At 37.3% G+C, this 20062-nt stretch overlaps 1 protein-coding gene across 2 annotated transcripts in view; it reads left to right on the top strand.

The window, feature by feature from the left end:
• LOC124156341 overlaps positions 1-18561 on the top strand; it is a 71155-nt gene extending 52594 nt beyond the window's left edge. The window contains exons 4-9 of one of the 2 annotated variants that reach the window (XM_046530844.1): positions 188-496; positions 2450-2562; positions 4723-5050; positions 11524-11674; positions 11917-12094; positions 15816-18561. In XM_046530844.1, coding sequence (XP_046386800.1) covers positions 188-496; positions 2450-2562; positions 4723-5050; positions 11524-11674; positions 11917-12094; positions 15816-17465 — 2729 coding nt within the window. In that variant the 3' untranslated portion in view covers positions 17466-18561. Of the gene's footprint in view, positions 1-187; positions 497-2449; positions 2563-4722; positions 5051-11523; positions 11675-11916; positions 12095-15812 lie in introns of both variants that reach the window. The other variant, XM_046530843.1, reaches the window with a different exon arrangement.
• The last annotated feature ends 1501 nt before the right edge of the window (positions 18562-20062 follow it).

Below are 20062 nucleotides of genomic sequence, written 5' to 3'. Positions count from 1 at the left end.
TATATGTTTGTTTTTAATTTCTTTTTCAGTGAAGAGTTTTGCAAATAAATGTTATCGCATAGAGCATGTTGGGTATATAAGACATGCATAGCCTTGAACGTAATATTTCATAAACTTAAACAATGTTTTTTAGATGTACTGAGTTATTTGCATTCTCCTCATAACTGTATCTTCTTTTTTTAACCAGATGATGAATGTGAGGATGGCGTAAAAGTAAAATCTGAAGATGGAGTTCGGAAGATGAGCAGAAAAAGTTCAGGCAGTGTGGTCATCCTTAGCTATGCTCGTTATTGTCGATTTCGAGCTGTATTGAAACGCTTAGAAGGATTGCCAGCTCCTAAAGAAGGTGTTCCTAGCCCTGGGTGGCTCAGAGGAGTCTTAGCTGTTGCTCTGGGAGGATTTTCTGTATCAGAACCTGATGCACATGTTTTATTTTGTAAAGATACTTTTGATTACCCGGACCTAGAGGGGCATGAATTACTCTGTAATCACCTAGGTGAGTTCCCTATTGTTTCAATTCTTCCTAATATCCTAATAACCTTTCTTAATGTTTTCTCTGTGGAGAGGGAGTACAGTGATGCCAATGAGCATCATTTTGCTCATTTTGGAGGATTTTTAACAGAGTAGTTTACAGGATTTTCTCCACATTGAAATACTATCATAGGCAGTAGTTTCTCTGGTAGAGCTTCACCCAATCCTTATGTATTCAAATCACTTCAGCTCTTCAGATCAATAAATCACAGTACGTGGCAGATACTTCCTGTGATTACAGTGAAATTGTTATCAATGAAAATGAGAAACACAGTGGAAACCACAAAATCAGCTGTGTTGGAGCATTGAGTTCCCTTAGTTAAAATTCACCATTTCAGAGGAAATCTGTTCTTGCAGATTGAGATGGTGAAAAGTGCCATCAGACATTTTGAATAGTGAAAAAATATGCTTTAAGTACTCACCAAAATTATCATTTTACACCAAGTTCCAGGTTATAAACATGAAAATAGCTTTTAAAAATCAAGAGGGATTCCGTCATTTTTTTACCAACAACTCCATTTATTATTATTTTTTTGAGAATGTAAGCTGCTTAAATATTATTCTTATTTTTTTGTGAGGGAGAAGAATTATTGAGGTGAGGAACTGATAAACTTTTCAGACTGCTGAAATTGAAGAAATTAACTTAATTTACTAAATTAAGTTCAAGAATTTTCAAGTGAGACGGGCAGGCAGTGGAAAAGATTAGGTCATGCTCTGTCATTTCAGAAAAATCAAAATTTTTTTTTATGATGAAGCCCTAAATGGTGATGTCTTTTGTGCCCATCTTACCGAGTCAACCTCAGTAGCCAAGCTTTTCTTGGTGATAGTTTGAGAAATGACCCAATTCAACACTTATGACAATGCTTGAGTTTGAGAAATTAAGCTTTTATCCTGTGGATTTATGAGAAAACATGTAATTTTACAGTATAATGATGTTTTATAAATGAAAGAGGTCTTGCTAATCCAAAAGAAATCATTTATTTACCACACTACACTTAGTAACACTTTCGTATTATTCTCGAATGTGTGATAATTGAATTAATTGACTTGATACCACATACTGCCTGATAATATTTTTGGAATTTATCAACTGAAAATTTGAACTGTGTAGAAGGCTATTGCAGCCATCAACTTCGATACAGTGTCATTCCTTCTTTTTCCAAAAAGTTTTGATTGTTGAATTTTTAAAATGCATGAAATTTTTATTTTTTGTCATATATATTTTTAAAAATTGAATCATTTCTCTGTGTTGTTTAGTTATAAAAAATTAATTTTTTAATACAGTGAATATATTAGTTTTTTAATTGGTTTTCATTTTTTGTAGACAATATTAAAGTTTTATGGCCTGGAACTTAGTTTTAAATCATATTTTTTATGTACTGAAATCATTATTTTTCAAAAAATCTGGGAGTACTTTCTACGTCTCAATCTGCAATACCCATTATACTAGTGGTTATAAATTGGTCAATATTTTTTTGTTCCTGTGGTATTAAAAGATTTGTACATTTCACTCTAATAATTAAAGTTCTTACTCTTTTTTGCTATTGCGTAAAAATTTCCATTTTACCTTATTGATTATTTTTGTTAAAGCTATTAGACTGAATATGTTTTAACTCGTGTGTTCTTTCACGTTGATTAGGAAATAAAAATATTTGTATGAACTCTACTGGTGCCTTGTGCATTATAATTTAAATATTGTTGAATTCAGTATATATTTTCTTGATGATGATCTTGAGAGATTTTTACTCCTTTGATATCATATTTCCTTGCATTATTTATGCTCTCATCGAAACTGACAATTGTGGTTTAAATTTTTTTGTTAAAATAAATAATTCTCTGGCAATTTTTTTGAAGAATCGTAGAGATTGTGTTAATATTTAGATAGTGTTACCTCATCACTCCTCAATTTTTCTCATAGCTCCAAACCTGAAAGGGCGAAGGCGGAGAAAGAGGAAAAAGAGAAGCCCATCTCCTGAATCAGAGTCCAATGAGTCAGAATCATCCTTATCAACATATTCATCTGCAGCTAAGGTTAACAGTTCTGTCATTATTCAGACTTCCATTTTTGTTCATAGTTTATCCTATTTTAAATTTATAAAAATCTCCCTGGTATTTTATATGGTAATGTGTATCTATGCAATTGCCATTATTTTGAAAATCATATTTCTTGTGATATATTAATCTATTGAAGCTCAGGAACCGATTTAGAGAGTAGTCTCTAGTATGCATTAAGTTCATTGAAAAGATTTCTTGTGCTTGGAAGAAGTGTTAGCATATTCATTTATATGGTAAACACATTTTTGTAATAGGTGAATCGAATATGTTTTATGCTCACAAAATAAGCAATTTGTGAGAATTTTATATTCTATTCCTGGGTTTCTGTGGCATAATTAATATTTACCATGTATTGTAATCAGGCTGTTTAGATAGGCTTAATTTGTTTAACTAGGCTGATTATATTAATGGAAGAATTACTTGCAAAATGCCAAGGCAATAGCGAAATGGCCAATTTTGTCGAACAAATTTTGGAACTAAAAGAAAAATTGAAGTGTAGCGATAAAATGAGAAAATGCTTTGACCTTTAATGTGCTACCATTGAGTTCAAACAACAAGAAAGGCAATATGCCCTAGTGTTTTTTTTTGTAGACTTAGGAGCTTGATAATCAATAGTGTGTATGATACAATTCTTACTAGGGAGATTTGCCTCTACTTAATCTTAGTAGTTACGTACATATTTAATACCCAGTCACAAATACTTATTTGTGATTTTGTATTTCTGGAGTATGTTTGTTTTAAGTTAGGTCCTGAATTTGTGCTACCCCAAGGTGTTTTAGTTTTCTGCTCTCCAATATTTTGTACTCTCTGTGGTGTATCTCTAAGAATTGATTAAGTGTCAAGTTTACCTAGTCTGATGTACAAAATGAAGCCAATTATTCATTAAATTTAACAGGGATTTTTTTTATTTATTTATTGAATTGTTGAAAAATGGAGGGATTTAGTTTGGGGTGTTCTCCGAAGTTGTACAAGGAGTGATTAGATAATTTGTTAGGAATAGAACTTGGGCGTACAATTTTTTCAAATTTAAATTTATCTTCTGAATAACTCTAAAATTGTTGCCTTATCTGTTAATCACAGTAATAAATGTTTGCCAAAGATTACTATAGTGCCAAAGGATACATACATAAAGGTATTGGGCTGTGTTAAACATCCAGGGAAGACGAAATGTAATTATTTTGCTGTTACTAATATTGACTCCTATTCATAAATCTTCCTTTTGCCATTTCTGAGGTTCGCTCTGAGGTTTTTTTACCTTGTCAATATCTCCATTATGCTAGTGTTGTGGCCCACAAATTATTAGGGATGTTGGAAAAATGTTGGATGGAAATTGAAACGCTGATATAATAACAAAATTGTCAAAGGAAGAAGTGGCCAGTAATTTCAGCGGTAAGTGTGATGAACTCATTATAAATGATTGTTTAATTTTGATGCTCAAAATGGGAGAAATTTAAGGATTTATACTCCACAAACAAATTATAGGGTGTAAGAAGTTAGATAGTGATTTAGCCAAATCTTATGGAACTGCTCAATGTTGTTGCCCAGCTATTTTTAAGCCTGATTTCCGTTTCCAAGTGCTTACTTGGGGTTATCAGAAGCAATTAAAGCTAAATTTTTTTCTCCAGAAATGACAGACAATTTCTTGCTGCAAAAGCATGTTTTTTATTATTGTTGGACTCAACGTTGAAATGAGTTCAGTTTTGAATGTATAATTTCCTGTATTTCAGTTAACGAAATATGAATCTAAGGAAAGTTAAGTCTTTTGTGGCTATTTGGAATGCAACATGTGACTTCAATGTTCTATTACCTCAAAAATTTCACACTGCCAAATATGGAAGTGCATCTTTTTCGATTGATTATTTTGAAGAAGAGATATGATTTGGCTGGGTAAGATATAATGTTTCATAAATGCAAAAGTGTGTTTCAACCTCCAGCATTCATTTTAATATGGCCACAATTATGCCTGTAACTGCTTTTCATTTTGTTATCCTAGGATTTTTTCTCGTTATCATGGTCATGACTAAATTATAGTGGTATGTTATGTACATATGTATAATGTACAATTTTTTATGATATCAAAGGATAAAGGAAGTTAATATTATGTTGATTTTAATTTATATTTTTGTTATCTTGCAGAACAAATTTGGTGTTGGCTCCAGCGCAGGCGTTAACAACCGAGATGGGATCCGATCTGGTCGGAGATTGGTACCTCCGCCTCGTGGGAGGAGACGGCGTCCAGGAGGATCTACAGTCCCTCCCCTACCACCTGGGCCTCTACCTCCTCGCCCACCATCTTCATCTTCAGCTTCATCGTCACCTCCACCACACAACCATACAAATCCCTCATCCCCAGATAATGTTGTTCGCACGGAAGAAGAAAGACGCTTCCTTAGTCATTTGCACACTTTCATGAAGCATCGGGGGTCTCCAATTGAGCGCCTTCCTCACCTTGGTTTCAAGAAAAGTGAGTGCCTGAGTTATGCTTTAGAATTAAGGGTCATCGACTAGTATGTGGGCCTATTTCATAGGTCATGTTTTTCTATGAGGGGTGACCAGTGTCTTTAGCACGCAATTTATGCCTTATTTGCCTTTCCTATGACTCCATGATGTCTCCGTGGCAAATTTTATTTTTCTATTGGATTTTTGTGATTATTTTAAATTTTCACATACTTTTTTGCTCAAAATTTTATGTTTTGTACTATGGGTACACTCCTCTTTAAATTTTAATGCACTGCATTTCTATCTGTTGGCATGGATTAAAGAAAAAGGGTAAGCTTAGTGATCCTGCTACATATTCCTACATCCATTGTGAACTTAGTATGTCGATAATCCGGTAGTTATCATCTACTCATTAATGCTCTAGATTAATATATTTAATGCCCCCCATCTTTAAACCAGTGGTAAAATTTTGTTTTTCAATAGGTCTGTACTAGCTTTGGTGCAGAAGTTACTCTGTCTTGAGTTTGAATGAAAATAACTTAAAAAAAAAAGTCAAGCCATAAATTTTCTTGTTCTATCTTTATTAGCCTAAAATATCATGAAATCCTGTTTTCACCTGGGTGTAGGGAGATGCAGAGCAATTTTTTAAATTATTATCTTGAGGATAAGTTCTCCATTTATGATAGTACAAAATCTTTTTTGAGCAGCAATATGAAAATATAACAGTTCTTCGAGACATTCTTACTGTTTATATAAATTATGGGGTGAGCAGTGATTATAACATGCTTGAAATACCTCAATTATTAAAATTAAGCGGTATTAAGAAGTAAAGGGCAGTTTCATCGCAATTATACAACTGTTTGTCCATCTATTTCTCAGCAGCCATTTTTTTAGTAGTCTTACAGAGTCAGTAATACTAGATTCTCCTGCGATTCTGGCTTGAGTTATTACATAGCAACTCTTCTACCTCGAAAACCAGCCAGCAACGAAACCATTGCCACCTTCTCTTTCTTTATTCATTTTAATTTTCTGTGCCTTTATATGTGGCCTAGTAAAAGACTCACGAAAACCATAAAAAAAAACACTTGCATTTCTCAATCTGACATTTATCTCCAGTCCCAACTTGTCATCCTGTTTATCACTAAAAGATGGCAATTACGTTTCTCATCCAATCACTAATTTTTTCTTCAGCAAAATTATACCCTAGACATAAACTTCTCTTGGTATCACCACTCTTTCCATTATGTTCGACTTTTCTTTAATTTTGTGTCTCTTTTATTCGGCATTGTGGATACACTCGCTCCCTGATTAATGCTTTTGATCAATTGAATGTAAAGTGAGTGCTAATCAAAAGAGTGCTATTCTAGTCATTAAATTCCATTTGGATTAAAGTTATGGAGCTTAATTTGTCCCTGAGATATTACTTCCACTTCAGAAATTTAGCTAATTCTATTTACCTGAAGTGAAACGGAGACACGCATTGCATATTTTCTCATATGTATTCTTGTTAAAATAAATATCAACTTCAAATTGTGATCCAACGATGGATAGTACCTATAGTAATAGTGAACTCTTTGAAAAATAGAAAAATGGAGGTGATGTAATATAAATTTAAATTTCTTTGAATCCACTACCATTTTAAAATGCACCACAAAACTTTGTCTGGATGTCTGGACTCTATGGGAATAACTTATGCATGTAGATACCTAGCTGAATTCTGTTTTTTTTGACCAATTTTAAAATGAAAGGGTGAAAAAAAAGCTATCGGCAAAGATTTAATGAAAAAAATGGTCTTCCACCAATATTTATTTTTAAAATGCCATGTCGGTGCATCACTATCATTATCAAGTATTCTTGCAATAAAATCTTGCAAGACTTATGACTTCACACCTAACGGTATTGTTTTGAATTAAATGGTGAACTCCACTTGAATTCTTTTGTCATGTGTCAATGTCAAGTCTCCCATTTTTATTCATAGCTATGATGGTGCGAAAAACCGCAACTTGTCGTTTTTTTAGACTGCTTGTATTATTTGATTATTGCCATGTATTTATGTCTCCTGGATAATGGATACTATACATTTTTTTTCTGTAGCTTCATTTGTGGTAATTAGAGGCCCTAAAGCTTAATTTTCTTTTGTGTCATGTTGTGTTATGTTCCTCCAGCTATAGGAATTCCTCTGCCTCCCCTCATTTTCTGGGATACACTATTAGTGGTTAAATCAGCTGTTCATGTCCCATTTTATGCCTTTCATGTGAGGAAGAATAAATGGCTGTCCAAAATATTACCTTTAGTGATGGACATATTAGGGACTGTTAAAAGGTAAATGATCATCAAATTTGAAGGCAACACTGTGTTACCATTCTAACTTCTTATAGGTAGAGGTCCATGAAAGTGGTTTTATTTTTTGCTAAAATTCGTTGTAAAACCATGTGATTTCAGTTATAGAAAATCTTGGCGGTGTTATTATAATGCTACAATTTTCCCACGTTTATAGGCGTTTTATTATTTTATGGTACACGTTTCATGAATACTTATACTTTTAATAAGCATTTCACATAATATGGAACACAATTTCGACTACAAAATTTCTGATAAAACTAAATGAAATAAATGGTTCAACTTTTATTGGTTCAAGGTATTTGAATGGTTCAAGCATGTAGTCTTGGAGAATACGATCGGCAAACTGCAAATTCCCACTACCTCATATGTACTTCCAGAGCCATTCCAGAATTTTTCGATGGTAAAGTTTCTTTTTACTATATAAAGCCTTCAAAAATGCTTCTGTAGCAGCAACAACAAGCTCCTCGTTTGCTTTCTTTGACTGAGTGACTGTGTTCAAATGATAGCTGTCGTTTTTCGGGTCCCCTTTCTTTTGCACATTTATGTACAAATACGTATCGCTACTGATGTGCTTCAACAAAGTATTACATCTTTCAAATTAAGTTCTTTTATCGCAAACTTTGCTAATTAACATTAGGCCCTAAAGAACAAATGGCTGTCCCAGTCTTTCACATAAAATCCTTCTCAGCTGAATTCACTAGCCCTGGTATGAACAGTATCACTAGCTTTTGGCATTTTAAAATTCCTATCCTTCGTTCGATATTTAAAGCTGGAACTACAATAAAAAACGGTCCAACCGCAAAACACAACCTATCACGATGGTGTTTTCAAACTGAGTGCTGGATAGCTACGGTATAACCATAGTACTGTATAATTTACAAATTGGCCGAAATGTTTCATGCCTTTGGTTCCCTTTCGATTCCCCCACCCAGGTGTTAAGGAAGGTAGGACAGCAGCTAGATACAACAAAATCGCTTAGTTTTGATTACAGCTATTGCCAATCGGTCAGGAATGGCAGTGAAAGAAGCACACATGACAAAACATAATCGTATTCAAAGAAACTTGAAAAATTATTTCCCATTTATCGATCCTGAAACATCTAGAATGAGACGCTTTCTCACCTAAAGAATTAGATATTAGAGTTGGCCAATGTCTAAATGATTTTTTTTTTGCATTGTAGCTCAGTGGAGAGCCGAATATTCAACGATCCATCCGCTAATAAGGAGAACCCCTTCTCCTCCTATCCTTTCTGTTCCTTCCTTCCTTTCCCCCTACTGCTAGCGCTTCGTGCTTTCAAATAACCATACGTGTCTATGGATGTCTTTAAACTAATCGAATCGCGCAGTTGACGGCACGGCGCCGTTGACGGCCGCCGTGGTCACCACGACGCTTTCTGATGAAATGACTTTTCGCCGGCCGCTGTTCATGCCACGACGCCATGAAATTCAGCCCGCTTTCAGACGAGACGACTCTCTGCCACGCTGTGGGCCGTGCCGTGAACAGCGGCCCGGTCCCAGCCAGCAGCCGTGTTTAAGTCAACGACATTGTTACATTAGACCCATACTCAAGGTTTTCCTGCAACAAGTTATCCAATGACGCTGTCTAATAGGTCGCGGTGAGTTACCGGAATTACTGCCCAGCATTGATGCGTATCGGGCGCGTGAGCTTGTATTTCCGCTCTTCCGCGGCCGCATTAAATTTCTTTCCGCGCATTTTTAATTCATTATATCTAATTCTTCAGGTGAGAAAGCGCCTCATTCTAAATATTTCAGGATTGATAGATGGGAATCGAAGACAGAGGCTGTGGTAAATTTAACGGCAAATTCTGGCGAAGAAATCACTATGTTGCGCGATATTACGCGGATGCGTTATGCGCGAGACTAAACGAGCTAATGGACCTTGGAATCGTAATGAAATAGAGCAGATGAACGTCAGAAGCGTGAAACAATGAAGGCTCAGGCTTTAATAGATTATGACTCATTTGATGCGATTTTTTCGCTAATCCAAATAAAATCGCAATATCGCGTCTTGCGAAATTCGCGGACCTCTACTTATAGGCTGCGCATCCTGGAGCAATATTTAATTATTATTCTAAGAAGCTAAACTAAAATTACCCACAGATGTGAGGAAAAGTGATTTGCTACGTAAAATTTCATCATGCTGACTTCTAACTTCCATCTAGCTAACTAGCTAACTTCCATCCTTTGGGGTCCACATTTGTACCCTGCCTAAAACAAGATTTTTTTATTGTTAGAGATTCATTGTTTTTTGGCGCACTATAAATGACAAATTTCTGCATCAGGTCGGTCAATGACTTCTTATTTGGTAGTTTTCACAATATTACATCCTAGGAAAATTCACTTTACTTTTTCTCAATGGTTTAAAGGTAAATTAAGATAAATTGCGGTCCATCATGTAGCCTCAATCTGGGCATACCTTACATTTTGGCTACCCACATTTGGCAAAAAAAACTGAAATATACTTGAAATAACTCCAATTTATCCAGAAATATTTGATGATTTGGCCGAAAATAAATATTGTAAGTGAACTTTGAAATGATGAGAAACACATCTTATCTGTGGAAAAGGTTCATAAGTGGGAATTTTATAAGCAGGATTTTTAAGCAATGAAATGATAGGGATTTCTTGATGAAAGGTTTCATGGCCCATGGTGACAAAAGTGACGTGTGGTCGTATGCTGAATGATTCGCTGGGAGATTGGCTCAAATGTTTTGTGACCCACTGCTGGTCCCTTAATCATGGAAATGATATTACTGGGCGATGCAAGCTTTTTACTATATTCAAATGGGTGCGGTGGAAAGAGGAGGAGTAAGGAATGTAAGGGAGAGGTGGAGTAATATTGCAAATGATTGGGTTCCATTTGTTGCTCATCTTCAATCCAATGTCTCCAATGAAATTGTGTTTGTTTTTATATCTTGATGACTTCACAGATGAGTTGGGATTTGAAATTTCCCACCATAGCGATCTGACGTTACGTTTATCAAAGTTGATTGCATGTCCAGTGGCTTTGTGTTCCGTAACTGTTGACTTCGTTATGTACCCCAGCCAAACAAGCTGCTTGTGATCTCAAGTTTAGCTTTGACCGTCCACCCAATCTGCCTGATGTATTTTTTACTGAAATGTTGGCACAAATCTCCAATTGCATCTTGTGGCGTACATCTGTATGTAAATTTTGTCAAGATAGGGATTAGTTTAGAAAAACTGGTGACCAATTTCGTGTGGAGGAAATGCGATATCTTGGATGTACTGTATTTTCTTCATAAGTTTCTCCAGGCATATTGATTCGGAAGATTTGGAGGAAACTCATTTCTGGTATTTGTAATGGAAAATATGTATTACACTTCGTATTGGAATCCATTGCATCATCAAAATTTTGTTATTTTAATTTAGTTAACTCTTGTTTATTTACATTTTCTTTCATTCAGAAATCTCCCTTAGGACAATCATGCCTGTTTATTCGCCAAAAAACTAATTACTAATCTAGGGACTTATCAAGATAGTATTTGTAGATACATCATAATGATAATCATAAGTGTTGGTTTTTGTGTTCATTAGTGATGTGTTGGATGCGATCTGATAATTTAAGGTACATGATAGGTGTATCAGGTGCATAATCTGGCTCATACATATTTCTAAAGAAGCATCTTTGCCATCATTATTTATTATTATTATTTATAGCCTTTCATAATTATAGTTTAATATATAAATAATCCAATCAAAAGGCATTTATTTGAAACACTTGCGTGGATATTTTATCATTTTCAGCTTTTAAGAACAGAAACTTAGGAAGAATGATTTTTATTTTGAATCAGAAAATATTATTGGCAAAGATTTTCTTTAAATTTTAAAAAAACCTGTTAGAAACTAATTTAATAAGGAATTAATATTTTGATTTGAGGATATCAATTACCTTTTATGCAAATAATGGTTAGAATATCCCAAATACTCAGCTTATAGGTAATAATGTTTCAATAAATCAATGAAAAAATCAGCTTTACAATTTAATCCACTTAGGGTAGAGCTACTTCCTCTAGTTTTTAGAAGATGATCAACATTGAACTAGCTTTACAATTACTCTTGTTATTGCAATTTTATTCATATTATAATTACTCTATGGTCTTTCTTTTTTTTTCAGTCGATCTGTATGAATTTTATGGAAAAGTACAAAGCTCTGGTGGATATGAGAAAGTTACAGGGCGTAAATTATGGAAACATATTTATGATGAGTTGGGTGGCCACCAAGGAAATACTAGTGCTGCTACTTGTACTAGACGCCATTATGAAAGGTAAATAGTTATTTTTTCCTATTAGACTCTTCAATCCAACTGTGCTGCTCTTGGATCAAATTTTATGTATTGCCTCAGGCATTCAGTATTCCAAGAGATTTTAAATTACCAGTTGTTAATTGTTAGTTGCTCTCAAATCACTTTCATCCCAGCTTATTTTATAGAGAATTCATATTTTGTGACTTGAATGCGAATAATTAGTGAGTTGAGGGACTAATCCAAAGAAATACATTTGTTCATAGATTACTGCTTCCGTATGAGCGTAAGCAGAGAGGGCAAGAAGACAAGCCATCTCAATCTATGCACCGACGGCATGGCAAGGTACCTGGAGGTTCGGGTGACGTGGATGCTGGTGATACTAGTAATGAAGGTAGCTCAAGTGCTGAAGGGCCACCTCCATCCCGAGGAAATCATCGCAAGGTGAGTTGGTATAGATTAGTGGCCTGTAAGTAGGCAGAAAATATGGTTGTTCCCTAGATTGGGATGCTTAAACAGCAGCACTCATGCCCAAGTCCAACTGGCTGAAAGACATGACCAACTTCACCCTCTCTTTGGGTGCTTAGATTTCTACAAAGTGCTAGCTTAATGAAGGGAGTGGTGGGGGTTGCATTGTTTTCTATTGCATGGGCCCAGTTCCCAGTGATGAGACATAATCGCTATAATCCGGGTACCTTCAAATCCTCATCACAATGAGTTATGTGCCCTCCTCTTTATATCGCAAGTACCCAAGTAGTTTGTGCCTTACTTTCCTGCCCTATTGCCAGGTCACTAGTAAAGGTCCACACATTAATCTTTATAAATGTCAGTTGTATATAAATCATTTAATTCCTGCTCTTTGCTGAAATACTAATTAAGGAATTCGAAAAAAATTTAGAGATGATCAGGATTAAGCTCATAATGCTTAATGGGAAAAAGGGGGTAGTTGGGATTTTCCACTGCATGGAAATATATGATGAATGGGTGGGGGTGTACAATTTGTGAATGGTTTGCATGAAGAAGTGATGAGTAATCTCTGTTTTAAAATCAGCACACGTACGAATTTGGCATTTCATTCATCTACAATTATATTTCAATTCTAACTGTCTAAGATATAATGACAGGGGAAGCCCTTTTAGCCCATTCGATATTGAAAAATTGTGATTTTATAGCTGGAGAATTTGAATAGCTGGAGATAGTTGAGATAACAACACCAGGACCAGTGTGGAAAATGTTAGCATGCTATAAGCCAACAAAGACTATCCCCTAGTTGCTGAATAAGGACTGATATGCAGGGGAAAAACAAAACTTTGTGCAAAGTTCTTTGTGGCTGATGAACTGAGGGGGAAAAATGCAGTGCAATGCAAAATAGCAATGCCTTGAATTCAAGGCATCCTAGTAGAATGTGTTGAGGAATTATTTAAGATGGTGTATGCTGGCATTGATTCTCTCAATTAGTCTTTCAACACAAAGATTTATTTGTAATTGTGTGGGTATAATTCACCACAGACTGAGCCACAGGCATTTGAATAATATACATTCAGGGTAGGGTGTTATTTCCTATCTCTAGGTCACCTTGCTCCTGGAGGATTTTTGTTTAGAGGTTTCCAAAACTTTACTGGGGATTGGAACCTAGGGCCCTCGGGTCAGAAGCCAAGCACTCTACCATTGAGGCAAACACGCTTCCTTGGTTATTTCTTGCATTAAGTTTCTCCTCAGTTTTGAATGCAACTATTAAATTTTCATAATATGTATTCATGTGCCACAAAATGACCCCAACTCAGTTTACGTAAAGATCTCAATGAAAACTGATGAGTAAAGAGCAGTAAGGTAGAAAAAATCTGGAAGGAAATCACAGCCAAAAGGGTATGGAAGTGTTAGCTACTGGGCTAACTCCTGAAATGTGTGGAGAAATATTTTTAAGATGAATTCATGTGCTGAGATTCATTTAGGTAATTCAATCTCATATCATTTATTTATAGTGGATTAAGTCACATCATTATCCCTGAAGTTTTCATTCTATCATATGCAAGGGTTGCTCCATCAGTAATAATTTACTCATCCTTAAATCTCTGAAATAAGTGCTGGAAGAAGGTTAATTAACCAAATGCTGAATTAGGCACAAAGATGCATTTCTCTCCAGCTTCTGTAAGCTTCTCTTGTAATATTGTCAACAGAACACACTTTCAGCTAAGTGCGGCAATGTAATTTGACACCGAAAAATAGTTTTTCGAATTGGATTGAGTACTGTCTCGTAAACCCTTCCAGTTTTTTTTCTAAATGGAGACTAAAGCAGACAAAAAATTTATTTTTTTGTCCTTGGCTTGACTGAAACTTCTTATGGCTTAATTTACTTATGGGTCCTGCTAATACATACATTCATTCAATTTCAGGCATTAAATATTGATGTTGTGTGATTAGAGAAACATTTAAAGAAAAGGGAATTTATGTGGGAAAAAATTTAATTTTCTATTATATTAAGGAAATTCAAATTTGTAATTGGGAACAAAAAAGGATTTTTAATTGCTTATCACATTTAGATTTATGATGAAATCTATGCATTAGTATGCAAGATGTTGTAATTATTAATTCCATTTGTGTTTTTTAAACAATTAAGTATTGGAGCACTCAGTTAATTTACAGGTCTGGTTTTAAGAGTAATTTATACCTTGACCAACTATGTACTTGCTGTTAGAAGATATTTGAATTTTTATACAGAAAGTAGTCAAAGAGCAGCTCAAGCAATAAGTATTTATTATAGTTTTAATAATTAGTGTAGTGTTGTTATTTTTTACTCCAAGAATTGGCACGTTAACAGTTGTTAAGATATCAGTTTTCCCCTTTTAATGAAATGCCAAAATTGCCATGACCTGACTATGTTGCTTAGGTGAGATTGCAAGGGTTTTAGGTAAATGAAATTTATGTTCAAGAAAATTCACATAGGAACCACATATTCCCCAGCCTACCATCTGAGGCAAATCCTGTAGGGCACAGTTACCATTTAAAATATTGAACTTAGAAGTAACTTTTTTCAAAAGTGTACTGAAAGTGACTGACAGATGCTTGGATTCTAGTGATGGTCTGAAAATTTTTAGTTCATCATGTAAACCATATTCACCCAGATCCTGAAATAAAAATTACCACCCATTGCCAGCATGATGAAATATCAAAGTCCAAATTTTGCTATACACTTGGTCACAAAGACTATCCAAAATCATATTCTTTGGTACTTTACTGGTATGGTGTTCCAATGTGGGAATTGAAATATAATCACTGCTGGGATGCCAACTTTTTTTAAAAAAAAAAGGCAGGTCTCATCCAAATATTGTGGGATGAAACTACATTTTTAAAGTTCATAAATTATTATGTTTGCACTGAAAGAATTTGAATTGCACATCTACCTTACAGTAGTAAAAAGTGACTGCATGATACATAATTAATTTGTGTGTATGGGCTCCCGAAAAGTCCAGAGTGTTGACCATCCTTGTTCATAGCTATGATAGATTCAGTGGGTTTGTCCTTGTACTATTTCTAATTGATCACTTCCTCTTCCTTCCTGGTATTTTCTAAATTCTTTTAGTATTGAATTTGACATTGTAAATGGCATTAAGAATTGATTGTGAACCATTTTATGTAGTGTGGTACTTAAAAAGGTTTTGATAGTTGTAGATGTATGTAGATATTTTGATTTTCTGGGATTTGCATTGTTAAACAATGCATCAAATATCCCCTCAATAATTAACATGGTATTATTCCCATGAATACTTTGTTTACTTTACTTACGTTAATGTTTTTAGCTCTAATGATTATTGGGCCTACTTATGCCATTGGAATGTGAAATTAGTTGCTAATGTAATTTTTCATTACCATGTAATTAATTCCTCAGATTTTATCGATTAAATTTGAATTATTTACCAAGTATAGATTATAGAACCTTCTACACAAGGATATCAAAAATTTCTTATACCGTATTTCTCGGAATATAGTCCCCCCCCCCTAATTTTGAGGCTTCAGTTTCGGGAAAAGTTTAAAAAATGCGTTTGAATATAGTCCCCCCCTTTACTTTTACCACAGGCATTTTTGGAAAAAAAGGGGGGACTATATTCAGACATATACGGTATTTGATGCTGAAATTATTATTACCTACTTTTTTTCATTCTAGCAGGAATCGGAGAATGGAGATGGGAGAGACCAGCACAGGAGACAATCTTTAGTTCATGGTTCAAGTGGAAGGGGCTATCATGGGGAGGAAACTGCAATCTCTGTGGTTGGCTCAATGATGGTCTCTAGTCCTGGTATCAATTCTGGCGGTGGAGCAGCAGTCCCACGAGACAAGGATAGCATTGTTGTCCGACCCAATGGAGGATTGAGGTTGGAGGGACGTGATGGGGCCGTGCCACCACCTCCTGAGCTGGTGCCATTGCCAAAGACTGGTCATGCAGCCCTTCGAGATCTTGCTAGGAGAGCATCCCCAGCTGGTCACACAGTTCCATCATCTCAAGGCTATCTAATGCCTGCCAGAACTGCATCGTATGCTGCTGCTACCTCACTCAAGATTCCAGTGGTCCCATCCCTTAAAAGAAGGAAATTGGAAATTCTGCGTGAAGGAGGTTTAGAAGTCACCCCAATCCCTGCTCCAAACTTTCCCCCTCCTCCCTCAATGCCATCTAGAAGTTCTTCTGGCCGTCCGTCAGTGATTCATCATGCATCCCCACCATCCCCACATGTGCCAATCAGGGACAGTATAAGCATGCCTTCTTCACAAGTTTCTATTACAGTTACCCCAGACCTAAACCACATCATTGGAAATTCTGACAGCATGATGAGGAGTGTAGGAGCAACATTGCATGCTGGGCAACGGGTTTCCCAAGAAAGTGGTCCATCTTCAACAGGTCTCCCTCGTGTTACTCAATCGCGTTCTATATATGCCCGTTCAGAAACAGTTTATGGAAATCCTCAGGAAGGGTTACTTACACAAAGGACATGCGTAACTATAAATCCAGGGCCTTCTGGCATAGAGGTTCTTGACCTCAGGACAAAAGCACGACCCGGGACACCTCAGAATGTGGGTACTGTTGTTTCAGATGATGACGATGTGGTTGAAATTGATAGGGTGTGTGGACCAGATACTGCTCGACAGGCAGATGTGAGAAGGCGCAAGCCTAGAGGAGTGGGTTCAGGCTTGGAAATAACTATAGTGGAAGGAAACGATAATCAGTCTGAAGCAAGGGGAGCAAGACGACCAGCACCTGGACGGAGAAAATCTGATGAAGTCATCAATGGGGCTCATGGTGGACTTGTTGTTCCAATTCCTGGAAGGTCTGGTGGAAGTGCTGCAGTTCACAGCCTTCATGCATCATCCCCTCTTTTTGTAAACTATCCCTCGTTGGGCGGGAGCCGACCCCCATCATCCGAGTCTGCTACTCCTCATCCAAGCCTGTACGTGCCTATCCTTGACCCAGCTTTTTGCTCAGCCCTGTATGGTGGAGGATCAGGCATTCAAACATCATCACCTCTCCCTATCCCTACATCTATTCATCGATCACATTTTGCTTCCTCTCACCTCAATCCTCAAGTATCATTGCCTTCATCCTCATCCCAGCTCCGTCCATCTGCCTCGGTGACCCAGAGGCAGATGCAGATGTACAAAGAAGTATTTGCCGGAAGTGGCATGAATGGCTTAGTGCCCTCACTTTCTGCAGCTGGATTTGGGAGTCGATCTGTGGCAGGACTTGGTGGTGATGGGTCTGCGACAGTGACACCCATTCTAGCTCACCTTACTCCTCACCCAAGAGCAACACCTACTTCCAAATGAATGACCATTAGAAGTTGAACGCTTGGCTGGGGGAGAGGAATGACTCGTGAAATGAGTTGTCTATAAGTGCAAGGCCAGTCAGTTTGTTACTAATCAGCAACCATCATTTGTCATGGTGAAATAACAAATGTGCGTTGCCTGATGTGTTGCTGTTTGTACAGTTTTTCTTCCATAGCATAAATGGAAGTGCATATACCTGATAAGTAGTGAATTTATATTCACTCGAAACAAATGAATATGTGACTGTTTAACAGACGTCTTATGTTGTTTACCTTAAATGTTGGTCCTGTCCATATGTTAATGCAGTATTGATGATATTTAGCAGAATACCCTATGTTTCCAGAGTAAAGCTATACATGTGAATGTGTCTTTTACCCTCTCAATCACCTGTCCATGATTTTTCAGACAGTTGTAGAATGTAAGTAGATTTAGAAGTGGAGAAATGAGTATGTATTAGTTTTTTTATATTACCATTTTTCATCATAATAATTGAGAACATTAAAGAAAATGTATATAGAATTTTGTAAAAACATCATGGTTAGGTTAAATTGTTTTGCTTCTGTGTCTATCATATATACATTCTGGACAAAATTTATTTCTCAATAGTTGCATGGCATTTGAGTGAAATTACTTTTCTGTATAAGAACAAGTTCTTGATTTGGAAAAAAAGGCTTAATTTCCTGTTGTGAACTTTTCGCTCCAGAGTATATTTTCTCTTTGTGAAACCTCTTAAAGAAAGACTTTACGCATAATTTGCATTTAAGCTTGAAACCAAAGAGTATGCAACCCTAATGGTCAGCGTTTTGGTGTAGGCATGTTTTACTACAAAATGTGTCGTGGAGCGTCAATACTTTGCCACGTTCATTTTTTCAAGGACCAAATTACGGTGACAGATGCATATTCAGTTGCCCAAATATCTGTTCACCGTTTAAGTATTGTGATAATTCCTGTTTGATATCTCACTCTGCCGAAGACACGGTTCTCAGGGAAGGCAAAATTGTAAATATTAGCCATAACCGATGATATTTGTCAAGATGTGCTAATGGAAGAGTGTATGTGTTTTGTAATGAAGTAAATGATATTTGCAACAGCGTGAGCCATTTGTTGTGGGTGGTTGCCCATCGTATTATTTTTTTCCACCCTACTTGCCATTTCACCCGAAGCCCAAGGAAGAGTACTCGAGCGCGTCCGAGAACCTTTATCATCTCATTTCTCTTCGTCACGATTCGTCCAGCCATGAACTTCGGTGAGAATACGGCGGATTCGAGAGACAGCGAGCGATGTAGCTTCACGCTCGTTGCAGGGCCGACGGTACGTCTGCATGCGTGCTCACCACAGCCGGCTCGACCTGCCGCTGCTGCCACCTCTCCCACCGCTCCCTCCCCCTCTTCGACCCCGACGCGGTGCCCTCCACGCAACGTTTGGCACCGCCGCTCCGAACCAAGAAGAGGGAGGGAGAGTCAGGGGTGTACCGAATCTCCACGCTAGCTAGGGGTTGCCCTCTTACAGCATTGTCTTGCCTTGTACATCTTATGGAGAGTTAACTTATCATCTTAGTCACTTGATGCCAGCAAGGGAGGACACCTTTCATCAGCCGGTGGTCCTCTCTTGCTTCCCTTCCTCTTACGGGGGAAGAAAAAACTTCGCGGAGAAAAATTAAAATATACATTGGCGGGGGCTTCAGAATTTCAATATCGATTTTAGGGGTTCGACGCAGAGGAAACGGCAGAGGCTGGAATTTTCTTTTTTTCGCGCTGGGCGTTATCTTTTTATTTGTCTCGTATTTTATTTCGGTATTTTATTTTTCATTCCTTTTCGAAATTCAACTTGATAAAAGCAAGAAGGAAGTAGTATTACTGCATGATTTTGGTCTTATTCTTCGTAAGTTTCTGTACTTTTTTAACTAGGGACAAGTTCATCCGAACTGCTCGAGCATTGACGGCGTACACAGCATTCCTGCGGAAGGGGGAAAAAGAGCGAGAGAAAAAAGGACGATGATGCTCTCTGAGTGGCCGCCGCCCGGATTTTTAGGGAAGCGTCACCGTTCAATTACATTGTGCCCGTAATGATAGTCCCACGACCAGAGGAGGGGGCAAAGAAGGGGCGTCGAGTCGGTTGAGGGAGAGCGGGGCCATGCTTGGTTTGGAAGGGGGAAAGACCTGCTAGGCGAAAAGGGAGGAAAGAGGGGAGAATCTTTATTGATTTTTAGGGTGACACTGTCAACCGTCGGTGACTGTAGAGGAGTTCGCGATGGAGCAGCCGCGGCAACTCTTGCGAAGGAAAAAATCTGGCGGCCGATAGTGGTGTAAAAAAAGTAAAAGCGTGGGAGGTGGCAAGGGGCTGAGGATAGAGCCGGGAAAGTTGTCGCCTGCCACCACATCCGTAGAAAGAGGATGAGTGGCGAGACGGCCGCGCCTCCGCTCTCGCCTCAGTCCGCTGATCGCAACGCGGCGCTGTAAAAATGGCAGCGGCCGGATTGTGGCGGCGGGATAATTTTTGCAGGAGACCCAAGGAGAAGTTGACCAGTTGACCCCTCTAGCACGCTTACGGCCCACACAAGAAGGAAGAAAGGTGGGCGCTCGGTGTCGGTGTTGCTG

Source organism: Ischnura elegans, chromosome 3 (genome assembly GCF_921293095.1).
Source record: "Ischnura elegans chromosome 3, ioIscEleg1.1, whole genome shotgun sequence".
Classification (NCBI taxonomy): Eukaryota; Metazoa; Arthropoda; class Insecta; order Odonata; family Coenagrionidae; genus Ischnura; species Ischnura elegans.
This window is presented reverse-complemented; position numbering and strand designations above follow the sequence as displayed.